The sequence below is a fragment of the Canis lupus genome, chromosome 2, assembly GCF_003254725.2.
Source record: "Canis lupus dingo isolate Sandy chromosome 2, ASM325472v2, whole genome shotgun sequence".
NCBI classification, from domain to species: Eukaryota; Metazoa; Chordata; class Mammalia; order Carnivora; family Canidae; genus Canis; species Canis lupus.
In genome coordinates, this window is record NC_064244.1 from 55,203,958 (window position 1) to 55,224,018 (window position 20,061).

The following is a 20,061-nucleotide window of genomic DNA, read 5'->3' on the forward strand; positions in this document are numbered from 1 at the left end:
TTAAATCAGTAATAGATAAATCCTAAGGTACAATATGGTTATTAGGATCTAGTGAAGTCATGTAAAGGGAATAATAGAGGAACTGTAAAGTTTGCTATGTTCATCATGATATCAACATTTTCAGTGAATGAAAATGTGTGGTTTATTACTTAGAATAATCTTATGAATAAGGTCATATTCTTATGAAAGAGGGATTCATATATAATGATCTCCTTGACTTATTAAAAGGTCTTAAAAAATAAATGGGAAAGTATATTGAAAATCACAAAGTGCCATGTAAATATTAAATATCACTGATATATTATTCTATGGTGTGTCTTAACAGGCTGGTTTTTCTTATTTGGCTCATGAAACTCAGTGTAATTAATTTATCGTTTTAATGGCTATAGAGTTAATAGAATTAATTTATGGTACGTAATGGATATAGAGTTGATGTTCGAATTTTCTATTTTTGTTCTGCTTTGGTCACATGACCACCAAACAAGGGAAAAGCCCATCAAAAGGAATTGCCCTCTATTTGCCTCTAACATGACTCCACTAGCTTGGCCCAAGAGACCAAGGCAGGACTACTTCCTTTGACTTGGTCATTGTGGATGGTTCAATGTGAGATCAAAGTCCTGGCTGACTTCATCTTGGGTAACTTAGTACCTTTCTGTTGTCTTCAGGACCGGGAGGTATTATGGGCTTTAAAATTTTGCAGGTCTAACCAATCTATTCATGAATGGTATTAGAAGTAGACCGTCAGGGATCCCTGGGTGGCGCAGCGGTTTGGCGCCTGCCTTTGGCCCAGGGCGCGATCCTGGAGACCCGGGATCAAATCCCACATCAGGCTCCCGGTGCATGGAGCCTGCTTCTCCCTCTGCCTGTGTCTCTGCCTCTCTCTCTCTCTCTCTCTGTGACTATCATAAAAAAAAAAAAAAAAAAATAGAAGTAGACCGTCAGCTAAAGTCTGAGTGTATAGTGAAGCTTCCATTTTCTGGCTCAGGCTCAGAGTCCATTTAGGATGGGGACTAACATTCAGTCACATGTTAGGATGGGGAGTTTTCTAGAAGATTCTAGACGTTAATGTCAAGAATTTGGGGAGCTGCCTCACATCTTAGAGTTCAGGGGCTCTTAATGGATCTCTTTTTGCTGTTCCATACGATGAAGATAACGTCTATTTGATTGGAAGTATATTTTCATGAAGTATAAATTCATTAATAAAACAAGGTCATGTAAGAAGAGGAAAGGGGCATAGAGTGAGCGCTGTGAAGCGAGGATTGTGGGAGCAATTTGTGGAGGCGTGACCACATGGTGAAGGGGGCTGCTCCCTGGAAGCACTAGCATATTCCTCCTGAGGCTCCTTCACTGGTTGAAATGGAATGACCTTGTGTGCCATCCATAACATGACACTGACCGTGAAGCCTATGTATAGCTGGTAAATGTGCGATTGTCGTTGGCCGAAACAGAACAGAAAATAAGTTTATTTTCGGGACTTTAGTCTGGGAATACTGCTTCTTTGTACGTGGATGTTTTCAAGAATACCACAAGGTCAAATTCATGCGTTTTAATTTGCATGATAAAATGATTTACAACAGTGGACCAGTGTGCTATGAATATCCCACTTGTTTGTAACATCCAAACCTCCCCATGCTCCCTGGAGAGCCTATCTGTTTTCCACTGTAATCACCTAATAAGCTGTTGGCTGCCTGCTAATTTGTTCTAGGACATGTGACCCCATTAAAGCAAGAGGCCTCTTTCTGAATTAAAGAGAATGAAATATCAAAGTAAAATGTTTAAAAGTCAGTCGTGTCACCAGCTCTACAGATAACTGTAAAGTATGTAGTGTATGTGAATAGCTTCTCAACTGGCATCGTGTCTCGGTGGAAGGAGGTGGCTTCGTTAGGATCTGTTTACGTGATTCTGCGTGCTTATTGTCAGCTGGCTTTCACGGATCCTTGTGCCAGTTGCATTGGTAATACGGGGGGGGGGGGTGCGGCGAGTGAGGTGGTACCTTGGGGTTGAGGTCTCTGAAGCTGCCAGTAGGTTTTGATTTGTGACATTTCAGTTTCCAGGGCAGACGTTCCCCCGACCTCTCCCGAGTGCACCTCGGCGGACGTGCCTTCCTGCAGTATGTTCACCCGTCGGGGACACTGACACTGACGCTGAACCACACAGCTGAGCATTTGTTGGAGGCAGATATTAAACTCTTCAGGAAATACTTTTTGGACAGAGCCTTTCTCCTCAAGGTACGTGTGTCCCTTCCTTCCGGTAATACAGTAACTCATGCTCCTCGAGAGGACAGACTGCACGCTCCTTGTCTTGGGAACCGTGTTCCGGAGGGCAGCGCTTTGTCTCCAATAAAACTTCAGGGACATGGAATTGGAAGCTGTGTTCCATCAGCAGAGTGAAAATTACAACATAATATTTTGCCGATAGAAAATAGTAATTTGTGTATTTATTTTCCAGAAGCCAGCATCACTAGTGTTGGATTATAATAATGTTGTAAAATACGGTGTTTCCTATTAATTGATTTTACGTAATTCTTATTAAAAGCAGTTGTATTTAGGGTTGTTATACGTGAATAATACCTACTCCTGGGATTTCTTAAGGCTTAGATGCAGTTAAGCATTTTGACCCCGTGTGTAGTTTCTTTTTAAATGGGGACTGGTCACTCGAAATGTTCCTTTCAAAGAGCTTTTTACCCTTCGCAAAATGGCTCCAGCGTCAGTTTTCAGTGACGTCATAGCATGCCTATCTCAGAGTTTAAAATGTTTCATCTTTATTATTATTTTTTATGTTTTGTAGAATCTGCAACAATATAAAAAATATTTGCATCTTAATTATTAAAGCAAAGTGTAGTGTTATTTTGAGTAAAAGGGCTGCGTCCATCTAGTTGACCTGCGCCCCAGGATATAGTGGATTCACTCACCGGGTGCCCTGAGGTCCTGTGTTCTCAAGCACATCCATTAGGAAGGCACAGGTTTCAGGACTATGTAGGCTTTACAAAGTAAACCATTATATATATAAAAAAATCTCATTTATCACAGTTTTGGCTTTTTGTGTAATGTTTGCCTCCTATAATTAAATGACAGATTCAGTCAAAAACATTATGTATCAAGGATTATTGTTGGCTTAATCCATATCAGGTTTTATTTAAAATTTTAAAAAGATTTTATTTATTTGAGAGAGAGAGAGGGAGAGCAGGCGTGTGTGCCCATGAGTAGGGCAGAGGGAGAGGGAGAAGCAAGCTCCCCGCTGAGCAGGGGCTCGGTCCCAGGACCCACCCTGGGATCATGACTTGAACTGATGGCAGATGCTTAACCAACTGAGCCACCCAGGTACCCTCTTGTAGGGTTTTATTTAAAGAAATAAAATATTTTATTTTATTATTTTATTTAAAGAAATAACATGCTTTTCATAGGATGAACTACATTCCTTTGTTGGGTTTTAGGACATGTATCATTTTCTGGTGGACAGTATTTCCTCATTTTGCTTAAGGATGCTTCTCATTTCAAGATACTGAGGCCTTCGGGGATCCCTGTGGCTCTCACCTGCCCCCCGCCCCCGCAGTGGATATCTGGCCCCGCAGAGCCCAGGCCTTGAGGGGCCGCATTGCTCCGGATGCATGCGGCTCCCTGCAGGTGCACACAGAGCTCAGTGGCACGTGTGTCTTTAGATGCTCTGGTTGCAGCGTGGCACTTGGTGACCAAACTCCTGAAAGGGATGGAGCATCCCGTGTGTCTAGCAAACATCGTGAACATTTGTCTCGTTATGAAAAACCACCGGCTTATGAGGTGGGATCATGATTTCTCCTGACGCATCTGAGATGATAGTTGACTTGGCGGGTTTAGGATGAGTCGTTCTAAGTGCTTCAGTAATCTATTGCAGTGGACTCGGGATAACAGAGGCCAAACGGAGACAGCTCTCTGGCTTCTCGGAGATCGTCATTTTATGAGAAGCATCCGTCACCGTGGAATGGCCTGGAGCTGCCTGTGCCCGCGCTCCTCCTCTTTCTCGGAGCCCGTGTTGTGTGGCTGGAGGGTGGGCGGGGGGAAGAAGGCAGAGGTTCTGGAAGATGTTCTGACTTAGAAGAAATGCATCTTGTTCTTTGTCTACTTCTGCTTCCGGGATTATAGCTCTGTCACCTGTGGGATTTTGAGGCGTCCACAGCCACAGTGGCATCTTTTGTTGGCTTAATGAGGAGCTTTTGGCAAGTGCCTGATGCCCGGGCTGTGGTTGTGGGCTCGAGCCTTCCGCTCCAGGGCCCGGCCTCCAGGGCGGGAGGGGGGCTGCCCTTGGGGTTCAGGCACCAATACCAGTGAGGTGATCAATCAGGCCTCTGGACTGAAGCCCCCAGGAGAACCGGGAGCACGGGTTCAGGGAGCGTGCAGGCAGGCTCCGCGACACCTTTCGGAGCCCTCCCCATGGGCAGTATTTCCACCCGGCTCTTCCTCAGTTACAGCGTTTTATAATAAACCAGTGATCTTGCAAGGGCACTGTTCCTCCGAGGTCTGCGAGCCACGCCAGCAGATCAGTCACATCCCAGGTCAGGAGGTCGTGGGATCCCCTCATTTGCAGTCAGTTGGTCAGAACTGCAAGTAACAACGGGGACTTGGGAGTGGCCTTAGGAGTGGAGGTGGCCCGTCTCGCACAGTGTTGGAGGACGGCTCCTGGGCGGGGGACCCCCAGCCCCTCCAGTATACCCACCTGGATTGGGTCCAGAACTCTAATTGACATACAGAGTAGTTCTTACCTGCTCCACAAAACGTTTCTATAGTATTTTTGAACTTAATGTTTTTGATGGTACTCCTTTTCTAGTTTGATGCTTTTTTTTTTTTAAGATTATTTATTCATTCATGAGAGACACAGAGAGAGAGAGGCAGAGACATAGGCAGAGGGAGAAGCAGGCTCCATGCAGGGAGCCCGACGCAGGACTCAATCCCAGGACTCCAGGGTCATGCCCTGGGCCCAAAGCAGGCACTCAACTGCTGAGCCCCCCAGAGATCCCAGTTTGTTGCTATTTTAAATGAAAACAGGTGATAACTGTTACAGATTGTCAATGCTAAAGCTTTACAATTTGGGGGAACAAGTATGGAATTAGTTTAGTAATAAAGTATTCATGTTTTATGACATCTTAGGTGCATAAAATTATGCCTGTTTTTGTTTCTTTTTTACGCAACAGCTGTAGATAATGACTTGGAACTAATGACTAATTTATTCTGAGCTGCAGCATATCCTCGGTCCTGTCTTAGCCCCTCAGTCTTGGGATTTGGGCATTGCTCGGTTATCTTCAGCCTTTCTAGAGCAACGACAATAAAACCTTAGTTCAGAAACCTGAGTCTGCTTTACCCGAGTCTACGTAGACAAGAGGCATTCGGGTGATGATCCCATTTAGACGCCGCACTTGTTAGGGGTTGTTAAGTGTCCGTGTTACCACACTGTATCATTGCAGACATTGGGGGGTGGGGGGGCTGATAATTTGCAATTTAACATTGAACGTTAAAAAATGACGTTGGTGCTAAATATCCAAAAAGCAAAGATATTAGGAAATCAGATAATAGGCAAAATCTGAGCTATATTTTTCAATCATGTTTTAGTTCTCTCATCACACTTTTTCCTGTTAATCAGAATGTTGAGAATTTAGTTCTAGACCTTAGCTAAAACTAATAATGGAGCTGGGAAATTCAAGTGTTCTATGATTGCATCCAAATCTATTCATAAGAATAAACTTTTTTTTTTAAGATTTATTTGTTCATGAGAGACAGAGAGAGAGAGAGAGAGAGGCAGAGACCCAGGCAGAGGGAGAAGCAGGCAGGGAGCCCGTCGTGCAGGGAGCCCGACGCGGGACTCGATCCCGGGACCCCGGGGTCATGCCCTGGGCCGAAGGCGGTGCTAAACCTCCGAGCCCTCTGGGCCGCCCTAAACATTGTTTTTAATAGACCCCATTAAAAAAAAAAAAACTAAGTGTTTTCCTCCATCAGGTTGTGTTTTGTAATCGGAGTAGCAGCCTGATGCCCTTTCCGTGTAGGCTTGGCCTTGGCTTACCCTGAAGACGAGGCCCTCTGGCTGGCCAGGGCTGCTGGGCCTTGAGCCTGTGCGGGGAGGCTCCCATGGCCTCTCGGGCAGTCCCTGGCCCAGTCACCCCGTGATTCCGCGGTGGGCCCTGCAGGAGAGGACGCTGGTCATGGGGTCGGTGAGCGGGCACTTCTCATCTCCTGCCCTTTGAGATTTGGTTAAATGTGTGTATTTGCATGTTTCGTGCTGCTGTTGCTGCTCCGGCCTTGGGGTGTTGCTCCAGAGGAGCCAAGAGCCTGACTGAGCCCGGTTGCTATGCCATCCACGAGGGTCCAGGGCTCTGGGCCGGCTGCCGTGTCCCCTGCCCAGCATCACCTGCCACCCTGCCGTGGGCCGTGGGCCACCGCAGCCTCGGGCACTTTGCCGTCGGGCACGTCGTGCGGGATCTAGGGCTCCCGGGCTCATCCTCGGGCACCTGGTGTGGTCACGGCTAGGGCAGCCCGCGGAGCCTGGGGGCACGAGCTGAGGGGTGCCGCTCCCTTCCGCCCTCGGGGTGTTCTGATCTCGGGGCGGGGGCAGGGGAGGCCTTTGCAGCTCATGCACTAGGTTCCGGAGGACCTTTGGTTGTGACGTGGGGCGTTGGTGGCAGGGACCCTGCTGGCCCTGCCTCCGGGCTCTCGTCGCCTGTCAGCCTCCTCCCAGCAGCCTTCCGCCTCGTCTATGCAGCTGGCCCCACCCGCGTCTGCCTGTCCCAGCTCCCAGGCCCGTGATCCCGATTTCCGTCTCCTGGGCGCAGATCTGAACCCGCCAGAGTTTCCCATTGACTTATTTATTTATTTTTCTTTCTTAGGCTCTTGACGACCGAGAAGCTGGGCCAGAGGAGAGCCGGGGCATGCCCTCCCGGGCTGCCGCCACTGAGGAGGGTACGCGAGCTGCCTCCCCCACGCCCAGGAACCCAGAAGGTGCTCAGGGCCGCCTCCGGGGTCGGAGGGGTTCGGAAGTGCAGCCGGAGCCCAGAGCGACAGGCGGGCGGGGTCGGGGCCGTGGGGCAGAGGCAGGCAGTGCGAACACTGGACTTCAGTTGGCATTTCCTGAGCGCCGTTGGCCCCACCCTGACCTCCAGGGTGCTCTCCCGACACGGTGCATTCGCCGCAGGTTTGAGCTGCGTTTGTTCCTTCCCAGCCACCTGTCCTTTGGGTCGCTCGTCCTCTGTGCAGCCCTGTCCTGGGCTAGTCCGGCATCAAGGGTCTGGAGGTTGGGTCGGTGTCGCTGTCGAGATGTGCGGGTCACCACGGGTTGCAGGGTGAAGGCAGGGGTGCTGGTGTTCCTCGGGACGCACACAGTCACACCCGACTTGGTCGTCCCACACGGATGGTGACAGTCCTCATGGGGCTTCAGGGGCTTGAGGGCAGAGATCCGCCTGTGGATCCACAACAAGAGGTATAGTCGTCGTGCTGCATCGTGGACGTCTCAGCTGTAGGTAACACCCAGCTCCCCTGCAGGGGTGCCATCTGGGCATGTGTTCTCCACCTCGTCATGGTTTTCCCCCGCCCGCTTTTCCATAGACAAGTGTTATCTGTTAGCAAGTCCTTGTGATGGGCATATAAGCATATTTATTTATTCATTTATTTTTAAAGATTGTATTTATTCATGAGAGATACACAGAGAGAGGCAGAGACCCAGGCAGAGGGAGAAGCAGGCTCCATGCAGGGAGCCCGATGCGGGACTCGATCCCGGGACTCCAGGATCGTGCCCTGGGCCAAAGGCAGGCGCTAAACTGCTGAGCCACCCAGGGATCCCCGTGAATAATATTTGTGATTCAGCGTGTATTTGGCAACGTAGACTAGTTGCATTCCAGTTATTTGTCAGGCAGTAAACTCTCACACTCTCGGCCCCCGTGTCTGTTCAAACATAGTCTTGGAGAAGGAAGGTTTGCAGCAAGGCGTTGGCAGTCGTGCGGCCCGTCCCTTTTGCACACTGTCCAGGGTTCAGCTCACCGGCTGGACCTGCCTGGGCCTCTGCGGACTTGCCCTCAGGTCTGTGTCCTGCAGGTGATGTGCTGGGGGCCCTAAGGGAGCAGCAGCTCGTCCTGCCTGCGAAGGAGGCCATGGGTAGCTCTGTGCTTTCTCCCAAAGGCCTGGAGGGGCGACTGTCTGGAAGGCTGGCTTCCCCTGAGCGTTCAGCTTTGCTTCTGTTGCTCTAAGTGTAACTGAGCAAGTGTTTTCCTCATAGCTGGTTGACAAAGACAAAAACTTGGAGCCAGGATGGTGGCCTGCAAACATGGATGGTGCTGCTAACTGCTTTTATGTCGTTTATTTAGTAAACTTCCATCCTTGCATTTTCCCTTGTAATTTTTCTTCCCTTCTAACCCACCTTTAAACTGATTTGGAACAGAGTCTGAATAAGTATTTAAATTCTTGCCCTTATGGGGGGCTGACAGTTGGGGTTGGGGCAGGAAAACAAGCTGCCCCAGGACATTTTGATACGTGCATCGGGGCGTCCCATGTGAGCAGCACGGGGAGAACTCTGTGGCTCAGGATGGTGCAAGGGTCAGCGCTGCCCGGAGGAGGTGGAGAGAAGGAACTCCAGGCAGTGCAGGCATGTGCGATAGAGAGCTCGGATCACATGATAAATCGAGGGAAATGCAGATAATTTTGAAGTCCTGTTGATCAGGGGCGTGTGCTGTGTGCACACACGCGTGATGCCGGTAACACAAGGCTTGAGAGGGAGGCAGGAACCTGGAACTCCACCCTGACCACGGCGGGAGCTGCTTCAAGCAAATGAGGCTCGATGATGATGGTTTTCAAAAGGTCACTGAGAGCGTGGAGAGCGGGTTGGAGGGATTGGGGTGGGGGCAGGTGTAATGATGGGGAGGTGGGCCCTGAGGTGGAGGGCATCAGCCGTGAGGGGGAGCGTGACTCCTAGCTGGGACAGACCTCACAGGCAGCGGGGTCATGACGGAAACTGCACTGCATCTTAGGCACGCTGACTTAGGTGGCCTCGGAGCAGCCGAGGCGATGACACTTGCAGTCATGCAGGCACAAGGTAGGATCAAGGGTGCCAGCTCCACGGGGTCAGTGTGTGTGCTGTACGGAGCTGGTGGGAAGTGCTTTGATCTGCATCCTCGGAGGACGCCCTAGGAACTGCAGGTCCGTGGGGCGTGGTGGTAGGCTGACGTGGAAAGCGTCAGGGCCGGTCCGCTTGTCGACCCGTAGGCACCTGGACGTCTGCGTTTTCTCCCCCTTCTTCTTTAAACCCCGAAAGCAGGCTTTCCCTTTGTGATCTACTAGAAGATTCCTAAGAGATCATGTTTTTCCGTCCCTCCAGGGGCAGGGAGTGGAACGGGAAGGCCTGCGCTTGTATCTGTGGCTGCTGTTGCTGAAAGGATGACCGTGTTATCCTGGAGATGGGCTTTACAGTCCCCATTAGCATGATAAATGGTGTCATTATGGTCCCCGAGCCAGTTATGTTTCCACAGCTTCATCCTTGGGATCAGACTCCCAGAAGGATGGGAGGTCACTCCAGGTGAGCTCAATGGCCAGAAAGCCCTCTCGTTTGTGACACACGCAGATGAGTAAGCTGACGCCAGTGTTAGTAGTCCACCAGCCGCTCGGTTTGGTCCCTCGCCTTCTCCGATCTCCTGTCCCAGGATTTCCTAAAGGGCATTGTTCAAAACACTAGACTTAGGAGATGCTTTGGGAAAGGGTCCTTTGACCAAATAAGGTAACAATGCAGTATCCGAGGCCCTCATTCACGGTGGAGATTCAGAGTCCACGTCCTGTTTCTCGGCATCTCGGTGCGTCTTGCGGTCGAGACGCCCGTGCCGCCTGCGTGCTTGGGGGGCCGTGCATCCAAAACTGGGCACGGTCTAGGCAGGCACTTGAGGGTCCTGCAGGCTCACTTTTTCTTACCCTTGAGCAAATGCTTGAGAGCTCACTCGCTCGCAGGCCACCGTGGTCCAGGCCCTGGTGGCAGATCGGCAACCAGAATGGCAAAAGGGAGAGCCCTCATCTCCAGGAGTTTATTTTTATACAACTGAGCTCTGGGATTTTTTGAGGGCCGGGCCCGTGCCGGGTGCTGCGGGTGTAGCTGTGAGCCGAGCAGGGTTGATGCATCCACGGAACGCACTTGCCAGTGCTCACCGAGAGGGACCTTTCCGATGTCAGGAGTGTATTTTCCCAGTTTTGTTTTGTTTTGTTTTGTTTATTTGTTTATTTATTTATGATTTTATTTATTTTTTAAAATTTATTAATGAGAGACAGAGACAGAGAAGCAGAGACACAGGCAGAGGGAGAAGCAGGCTCCATGCAGGGGGGCCTGATGCGGGACTTGATCCCAGGACCCCAGGATCAGGCCCTGGGTTGAAGGCGGCGCTAAACCACTGAGCCACCTGGGCTGCCCAATTTTCCCAGTTTTATACACGAGGAAGGGGCAGCGCCGCGCGATTAGAGGTGCCACAACTTGCCTGGGTAGTCGGGAGGTCAACAAGGACATCTCCCGATCACACCGTGGAGTAGTCCCCGCCCTTGCATAACAGAACACTCGGCTGCGTGGTCTTTGGGCTGCTGTTGGAGAGTTCTCTCCGGCATTTGTGTGCAAAGTTGGGATCATCGCCTTGAAAGGAGCTTTCTTCCACACGGCTGACCTGTCTCATAAAGTTCTTACGAGGAAGATTCATGACCTGCGTGCACAGGCATGTCTTGATGACACACGCCAGCTCCAGGCAGACTCTGCTAACTCCTCAACTCTGCCGCGATCTGGCCTCTGAACATTTTTTCAGGTTATTCAGCTGTGTTTCCTTTTGTGCAAAATGGTGGAGTTGGGCGTATCATTTCGTAGTGCGTAGTGAGGCTTCGGTGAGAAAGTAGAGTAGAGCCCTGGACTGGTGCCTGCCTGACGGTGGCTGCCCGGCCACCACGAAGCATCACAGCAGCGCCGGCTCGTTAGAAGCCACGTCGTAACGTGTGCGAGGGTGGATTTGGTGGCCGTCATGCGTGTGTCGGGATACGAGATGGCTCTCCCTGTCCCAGGCACGAGGTAAGCAGATTTTTTTGTTCAAACGTTCTCTCGAGGAGAATGCAGCTCTGTGTGCTCCGGGTGAGCGAACGTGAAGGGGCACTTGAATGGTACAGTCTCCTTATTTGAGAACCTCCTGTGAATTATTGGGGGAAAACAGAAAACAAAGGGCCTTTTTATCTACGCAAGATTTCCTTTCCAAGATTCTTCATTTTCCATACTGTAACTGAAAGCCTTCTTTAGAAGGGTTGGGTGCCGTTCCAGCATCTGCCGAGATACGGGATGGCTGGGGCCCGAGATGCTGGGGATTTCAGGACAGCAATAGGCTGTTCTGTAGGGATGGTCACTCATTTGGACACCACATTCTTATCTTAACCCTAGTATGGACCCTCCATCCCAATACTTCATTGGCGTTGTTCACCTGGAAGTCAAATATTTTGGCATTTTCAGAACAATTAGAGATCATGCCCAGACACTGAGGGGGGCACTTGATGGGATGAGCACTGGGTGTTGTTCTGTATGTTGGCAAGTTGAACACCAATAAAAAATAAATTTATAAAAAAAAAAAAAATCACGCCCAGAGAACATGCTTTCCAGCCCTGGGAAGTAATTTGTAATTGTTCCTCTCATTTCACGGAGCCGCTCAGCATTTTCCTGTACGTCCTTTAGAGGCTGGCTTTGCCAATCTACTCTTTCCTCCGGCCCTCAGGAGAGTGAGTTTCTTCATCGAGGGGTCAAGGATAAAAATAGGAGATCAAGTCAGTGTGGTGCTCATTTTCTCTATTCTTACAATACTAGTATTTTGTCATGCATGGAGAAAAATTCTTCTTGCCTCCCCAGTTTATCAGAAGAATCTTAATTTGAGCTGGAAAGAATCTCCCCATTCTTCAGAAGTCGCCTCGCTGTAACAAGCTCTGTCCAGACGCACCATGGGTACCGGTTCCCGACGGTCAGATGAGCAGCCTGGAGGCAAGGACTAGCATGAACTGAGCCCGTGTCAGGAGTCCAATACAGTTGAGATGAGCTTACGTGGAAAGTAGAGCTGAAGAGTTTCTTTCCTGAGTTCCAGTAGAATCCAAGTGGGAAGTCGGGGGAACAGAAAAGTATTCACAAGACAAAAAATGAATGTTGTTTATATCATTCAAGTATGACTTGCCTCATTTTATTCAAACAGTTGAGTAAATCAGGAAAATTAAATCGTGACCTCAGTATGAGAGGTCATTATTATTTATTTATTCATTCATTCATTCATTCATTTATATTTTTATAAATTTATTTTTTATTGGTGTTCAATTTTCCAACATCTAGAATAACACCCAGTGCTCATCCCATCAAGTGCCCCCCTCAGTGCAGAGAGGTCATCATTTAGAGCCTTTGTTTATGTGATAGTTGCAACCAAAGTTTTGGGCTAAGGGAATCTTTTTTTTTTCCCCACCCCCTGTAAATTATTCACTATTGGAGACTTTTATGGGGCGTGGGCAAATGCAGACTGGAGATGTAAAACAAACCCAAAAGTATATTATAAAAACATATAAAAACATAAAAATATAAGCAAAAGAAAAAATATTAAGCATAGTTACCATATGACCCAGTAATATACTCTATATATATGTACAAAATATGTGTATATGTGTATATATATATATATACACACACACACACACACAATGTGGTTCATCCATGTAATGGAATGGCACTTGGGCAATAAAAAGGAATGAACTGCTGGTAAATTATGCAAAAAAAAACCTTAAAAATACTATGCTGTGTGAGAGAATCCTGTTACCAAAGACCCCGTATTGTGTGATTCCATTGATATAAAATATCCAGAACAGACAAATCATTAAGTCAGAAAGGACACTGGTAGTTGCCTTTGGCTGGGGCAGGAGTGGGGATAGGTGGGGAGGTCTGGGGCGTGAGCACTCATGGGTGCAGGATTTCTTTCCTGGGGGTAAAGAAAACATTCTCAAGGGGTAACAATTGCAAAACTCCAAATGTGTCAAAAATAATTGAATTATATGTACACTTTAAATGGATATTTAGTATAATATTATGCCTTAAAGCTGTTACAAAAATATGCATGTAGGGAAGGAAGTGTATATACTAAAACGTTAGTGGTGGTTTTATTTCTTCTTTTCTCCTTAATTATTTTTGTGGCTCGAAAAAGTTATCACAAGTAATTTAAAAGTATTTCAAAAAAGAGTTCTTAAGTTCCTTTAGAGAGGATGCAGAGTGCAAATAGGAAAATTAGAATCCATCCAGAGTTGCTCTGGTGCCGAATGCCTGCCCTCGCCTGGACGTCCTGGCCTTGCTGGTCCTGGCCTTGGCTGGTCCCGGGGCTCAGCAGGGACCCAGCCTGTTCACAAGAGTGGACTGATGGGCTGATGCTGGTATTTCTGTAGGTAGGGCCTTGTCCTTTCTCCTAGTCCTTGCTTATGCTGGGAAGCCCACAAGATGGATTTTACTAGTGTTCCCGCGTTTAGGCAAAAAAAAAATAGAGTAACTGGGATGCTGAACCAGAGGGCACAGCATTAAAGTAGCTGCCGAATGGAGAGGAGTGTCTCAAATTTGTTCCCTTCGCCGTTTCAGCCCCGGCCTCTCGTGAACTGGACATGCACACCCGGGTGAATCACTGGCGCGATGCGTTGACACGGAGTCCTTAGAGGGGAAGCGGCGGGAGGGGCGGGAGGAAGCAGAGGGAAAGGCAGTCCTCTGTCCATCAGTCCGGCAGCTCGGAAGTGGGGATCAACAGGGCTGGGATTCAGAGTGTTTGAGTTAGTATTTCAGAAACTTGAACAACTCTTGCATCCCGGTCCTGAGCCACGGCTTTGCCTGATGATCCCCAACAACTCCTCTGCTGTTCCGGGCCGCCAGGTGTAGGTTCCCCTGGAGAGAGAAGCGTTCATCTGGTGCCTCCAGTATGCAGGCTCTCGCTTGGCTCCCGGCACCTAAGGGTCGGGCCAGCCTCCCCAGAACTCACATCTGTTGGGAGGAAAGGATCCATTCAAACCCTGTAAACCCCTCTGAGTTCCCTTGGGCCTTTGTGGGGCAGGCAGCATGAGCTGAGAGCATGGCCCTCGGTTCCCGATGTACTTTTGGTGATGCCCTGCCCATCTAGCCCAGGTGTTGACTCCATCGTGGACGGTTGAACCTGAACCAAGAATGCAGTAGCTGTCTGGCTGGCTCCCATCACGATTTACTTACTTACTTACTTAACTTACTTACTTATTTATTTATTTATTTATTTAGATGATGATGATGATGATGATGATTATTATTATTATTATTTGCCTCCTTCCTGGGAGGATCCAGACTCCAGACGATAGCTGTCTGGCTGGCTCCCGTCACGAATATTTATTTATTTATTTATTTTATTTATTAAATTTTTAAATTTATTTTTATTTTATTTTATTTTATTTTTTTGCCTCCTTCCTGGGAGGATCCAGACGGTAGAAGTCTGGCTGGCTCCCATCACGAATATTTATTTATTTATTTATGTATTTATTTATTTTTAATTTTTTTGAATTATTTATTTATTTATTTTTTTGCCTCCTTCCTGGGCAGATCCAGACGACCCAGCAAAGGGCAGTTAAAGGAGAGTCCTGATCAGCCTGTGTGTCCAGTGTAAGCGCTTGCTTTGCAGTAGGTGTGGCCTCTGAGGTCCCAGTCGTCAAAAGGGGACAGTGAGACTTAACACAGAGCTGGGACCTATTAGGCTCCTCTGTTTCTTAACAGAAACACTCGTCATAATCTTATAGCCGCTTAACCCTGGTTTTTGAAAACCCCGTTTGCAGGTACAGTGTCACTGGTGACCATGAATATTAGAGCTCGTTTGTTGTTCCATTTAGAGTTTAGCAGTAAGAAAACATGTTTATTAAGTTTGGTAAATCGGATTTAGAGGGGATAATCCTTCTGGGTGGGCTGTGAGGGCAAGATTAATGGGCCTTTAAAACAGAATAGTTTGATGTTACCGATATCATTATTGGCTGGAGGTTGCCATGGCAATGGGCGGTTCGGTTGCACTACCGCCCTTGGTGTCACAGCTGACCGAGTGTAAGAGGATCCCGGTAATTTAGCAGAAACTCTCCTAGAGCAGTTTGATTGACCTCCGGTGGAATGAGCGCCAGATTCTTTTAAAGCTCTAGGCCGGAGCTGTGTATAGTCCCAGATTAATTAAAGATCGCCTATAGACCTTATCCCGGGTCTATACACGCTCCCAGGTATCTTCAGTGGTGCTTGCGTAAAGCTTCTATAACTTTGGAAGCTATTTTTAAACTCAGTACAAATCTTATAAACACTTGTCTCTCTTAACAGCTTCTGGTATTTGCATTAATTAGATTAGATTATACCTGAAACAAAAGCAAGCTGCAGTTGGCGGCACAGAAGAGCGTGGGCCGGCAGGGTGCAAGGTGGGAATGGGCAGGGTGGGATCTGGCCGGGCCCCCGAGGGACGTGGCCTCTGTGAGCCCAGGCTGGGTTTGTCGGGTGCCGCGGCCTGGTCAGCTCAGTCTTGGGGAAACGTGTGCTGTCCCTTCTGACCAGCGCCCTCCACGTGTCTTAGAAATGCGGGAGCCTAGTTGAGGAGCACGCGGGGTGAGAAGGCTTTAGAGGAAGCAGGACAAAACCCAGCGCGCCCGGAGGCCTGGGCCGGAGTGTCCGTTGACCTTTGCTTCTTGCCGCCCTCCCTTTCTCATTTCGGGGCCCTCCCCGCCGCAGCAGCCCAGCTTTTAGGGGTCGGGTGTGTTGTGTTTCAGAACAAAAACCCGTCTTTTCTGTAGGCGCCTCCCACCCCGTGGAGCCCTGGGTCATGCGGTTCTGGGCAGGCTTCCCCTGGGCGTCACGCAGCCGGCGGGTCGGTGCTGCCTCCTGCAGGCCAGGCGCGGGGTGCACACCGACGTGGGCTCCCCGGCGCCGCCTCCGCTCTGGGCCCCCGGGAATAAACACATAAAATCTTAAAACACACACACACACAAAGAACCCAGCCATGAATGAGACTCCTCGCTTTGGTCCTGGCAACATGAGTAAATCCACGTGAGACGGGAGGGCTTGGGTGACGTTAGGTAACAGGATGGCGAGGTGCAGGGGCCCTGGGTGGGCGACGGGCAGGGCAGCCCAAAGGTCCAGGGGCGGTTGGGCAAGGCCCTGCTCCCCATCCTTGCCCGGGGTGTCCAGTGCTCCTTTTCCTCAGGCCCCACCCTGCTTGGTGCTTATGTATCAGCAATGGTGGCTCTTGTTACGGCAGCTGAGTGCGAAGAGAACCGGTCAGGACCCAGAGAAAAATACCCCTCAAGTGAACCTTCCTGTTTAGCCCGGGGCATCCCGACCACTGGAGTTTCCAGGAAAGCCGTTATTCCGAGGAAGGGCGCCTGCGCGTGCCCGGCCTGGCGCCGTCCGGGGTGGGAGCCCGAGGGTCGGGCTGGCCTTGAGGCGTCAGGGACGCCCGGGCAAGGCTGAGCCTCAGTGGGGATGAATGAGGCCCTTTTGAAACACGAAAGTTGTGGTGTTTGAGGAGCTGGACACGTGGGACACGTGTAGGTAGGTCCTACGCACGTCCCTAGAATCTGGCCTATTTGGAAGAGCCTTCGTCCTGTGAGCTGTCTTCCTTCTGCATCAGGGGCCTTTGTTTATTTAATGATGTTTTTTTTTTCCCCCATCAGGATTTCCTGCGAGAGGTCCTGGGCTTGTTAACCTCTTGGTCCCCAGATATTACCGCAGCGTGGCAGTCGGGGCATCTCCTACTCCGCGGAGGGTTGGTTTTTAAGAAGCCTGATCCAGGCTAGCTCCGCTCGGACCACTCCTCGGGCAGCTCTTTCTATTTGTTACCTAGTTTGGGGGTTTTTTTCTTCTTTCTTTTTTTCTTTTTTAAAGATGTTATTTATTTATTAGAGACACAGAGAGAGAGGCAGAGACACAGGCAGAGGGAGAAGCAGGCTCCATGCAGGGAGCCTGACACGGGACTCGATCCCAGGACCTGGGGTCACGCCCTGGGCCAAAGGCGGCGCTAAACCGCTGAGCCCCCCGGGCTGCCCCCCGCTTTTTTTTTCTTTTAACGAAAACTTCTATCAGCAAATCCTGATGACGATTATTCCTTTTGCAGAGATTAGGAATTTGGTGACCGGCAGGCCATCACCTGAAAAGGAGGATGTAAAGGTAATGATTCTCTGTCCCTCTTTCTTTTTTTGGGGGGGGGGCTTCTTTTTGGAGCTGAAGTAGAAGTGAAGAACTAGTGGTGATAGCTAGCGGAACCCCCCACGCCCCCCGAAGTGTGTTCCCCATCTCACGTGCACTTGAAATTCACTTGGCTCTACCTACTGTCAGCCTCTGCTCTGGACCGGGGCTGACCGACCGAAGCCGCTGCCTTTCTGGCTCATGGCTGTGTACGCAACCCAAGCGTATACATTTTCCAAAGCAAGTTTTTTTTTTTTTTTTCCAAAGCAAGTTTTTCCTTAAAGAGTGGGAGCTACAGATGTTTGCCCGCACGGCAGCTGCAGGGGGACGCCCGGGGACAGCCTGTGGGCGTAAGGGGACCTGTGCAGGGCTGTCAGGTGGGCCTCCGCGCGGGCCCAGTCCCGTCTTCCCTGGAGCCCTTGAGGACTGCTAATCAAGCGCAAGCCTGTGCTCGCGCCCGTGCTGCGAGACACGTAACGTGTCCTCACGGATATTTTCTGAGGTCACGTTTCCTGCGTTGATGAGAGTAAACCCAATTGTGGCCCAGAAGTGATTTTTGTCAAAAACCTCTTTTCCAGCGTGTGGACAGCCCGGACGTTGACCCCCATGAACACGACGGCCGGGACAGTCTTGATTTGGGTATGTTCCAGATACAGCATCCCCGTGTGCACGTCCTGGGTACAGACAGGACCCCAAGAAAAGAAATCTTTTTATTTTCTTAATTTTATTTACTTATTCATGATAGAGAGAGAGAGAGAGAGAGAGGCAGAGGCAGAGACACAGGCAGAGGGAGAAGCAGGCTCCATGTAGGGAGCCAGACGCGGGACTCGACCCCGGTCTCCAGGATCACGCCCCGGGCCAAAGGCGGCGCTAAACCGCTAAGCCACCCGGGCTGCCTTTTTTTTTTTTTTTTTTAATTTTATTTATTTATTCAAGAAAAGAAATCTTAAAATACAATCTTCCCTCCTGGGAACTTTGTCTAGTTTTTGAAACCAATGCAAAATGAAGTCTTGTCGCGGCAGCAGTATTAATACCTTGAGTTCAGGGACTGAGTCTCCACGTATGATCCTTTAACCAAAAAAAAAAAACAAAAAAACAAAAAAAAAAGGCAAAGGCAAAGCAATGGAGGCTGCTTCCAAGCAGTGGAACTCTGAGCCAGAGTCTGGCATGGACTGTGTCCTGTGTTGGCTGCCTCATTCCTGGTCGGAGGTGGGCCCCGCCAGCACGGCTGAGGAAGGGGCTGAGGCCCCTGGCGACAGTACGTGGTGGGCCTGAGACTCCCGGCTCCCCCTGCCCGGCCTTGGAACCCCGGGCTTCCTGCCCATTTTGAGACCCAGCTGTGGTACCTTTGGAGCTGAGCCCATGCAGTCCTCCCCTGGCCTGGGGAAGGACCAGATGCTGTCGCTGGGTGCAGCCTCTGGGCACTAGGCGATCTCTTGGCAGAGGTGAAGGTAGTTTTTTCCTGGGACTGGACCTTCTCATCTGCCCACAAAGTCTAGTTGCAGCTCCCTAGGGCGTCTCCTCAGATCCCCGTGGCCGCTCGCTAGTCCTGGAGGGCGAATGTGGGCCTCAGAGTTCCCCTTGGAGTTGGAGCCTGATGAGGCTCTTGGAGGCCGGAGGATGAACATAAACTCGCCCAGACCTCTGGGCTTGACTGGAAGGCACCTACGTACAAGCTTCCCAGTTCCTTCCCTGAGTGAGGCCGAGGCTGCGCCCCCCGCGGAACGCATGTGAGTGGAGGGGAGCTGGGTGTCGCTGTGAGTGAGCTGGTGCTGGAGCTCGTGGAGGGTTCGGGCGGACGCAAAAGGGGGAGACCAGGACGATGCCCAAGGGCGAGTTTAACCGTGAGGGTGGGTGGGCCTGGGGGCCCAGAGGCACGGGAGTCCCACTGGAGGCCAGCGGAGTGTTGTGGGCATGCGTGGCACGCACGGGCAGAGCAGGGACGGCAGTGGGGGAGTCGTGGAGAGAAAGTGTGGCAGGAAGCACCACCGCCGGCATCCGTTGGCCGTGCTGCTGGCAGCCTGGCTACGAGCAGGGATGTTTTCAGAAGGCCTGAAATCAGAACAGAAAGTAAGACCCTGCCAAGCAATGCGCACACCTTTGATATTTCTGCTCTATAAGGTAAGGGCCATAATTCACCTCTAGGAGAGGAAGGGGAAGAGGAAGCAGAAATGAAAGCAAACATCTCCATCTACAGGATTGTCGCAGGCCATTAAACTCAGAGCACAGCCGTTGCTCACGCATACAGGATGCCTCATCTGCAAATTGCATCGTGCTCCTAGGAATGTTAGCTTTGAAGAGTGTTTACCAAGACAAACTGCTGGTGGGGGAGGAGCGTCGGCCGTTTTTTTTTTTTTTTTTTTTTTTTTTTTTATGAGTATTAAATGGGGTCATTTTAATTTTCACCTTTAAAGACTCCCTTCTCTAGCTGGCGTACTTGCTGGGTAAGAAGAGGATGGAGTAGCCCGACCTAATCGGTGTGTTTTGCCAGTAATGTCACTGGGTCTGAGGAGGATTGTACTAAATGATTTGAGACACCCTTGTAGAACTTTCATCCCCAGTGAGTGATGAAAAGGGCCACGATCGTTCCTTGTGGTGATATTTGCTTCTTTCTTTGTTTTTATTTTTTTTTAAAGATTTTATTTATTTATATTTATTTATTTATTCATTCATTCATTCATGGATACATGGAGACACAGAGAGAGAGGCAGAGACACAGGCAGAGGGAGAAGCAGGCTCCATGCAGGGAGCCCGATGCGGAATTCGATCCCAGGACTCCAGGATCACGCCCTGGGCCAAAGGCAGACACTCAACCGCTGAGCCACCCAGGCGTCCCTGCTTCTTTCTTTGGATTAGACTTTTTTGGATTGGAAAAAAAAAAAA

At 49.8% G+C, this 20,061-nt stretch overlaps 1 protein-coding gene across 17 annotated transcripts in view; it reads left to right on the forward strand.

Annotated features, from left to right (window-relative positions):
• ARHGEF28 (Rho guanine nucleotide exchange factor 28) overlaps positions 1–20,061 on the forward strand; it is a 289,007-nt gene that overhangs the window by 142,109 nt on the left and 126,837 nt on the right. For 12 of the 17 annotated variants that reach the window (XM_035713570.2, XM_049103925.1, XM_049103933.1 and 9 more), the window contains 4 exons: positions 2,048–2,228; positions 6,848–6,959; positions 17,108–17,160; positions 17,757–17,817. In XM_035713570.2, the coding sequence (XP_035569463.2) occupies positions 2,048–2,228; positions 6,848–6,959; positions 17,108–17,160; positions 17,757–17,817 (407 nt within the window). Of the gene's footprint in view, positions 1–2,047; positions 2,229–6,847; positions 6,960–9,775; positions 11,035–17,107; positions 17,161–17,756; positions 17,818–18,033; positions 19,300–20,061 lie in introns of those variants that run through there. The other 5 variants (XM_035713569.2, XM_035713574.2, XM_035713577.2 and 2 more) reach the window with 4 other exon arrangements.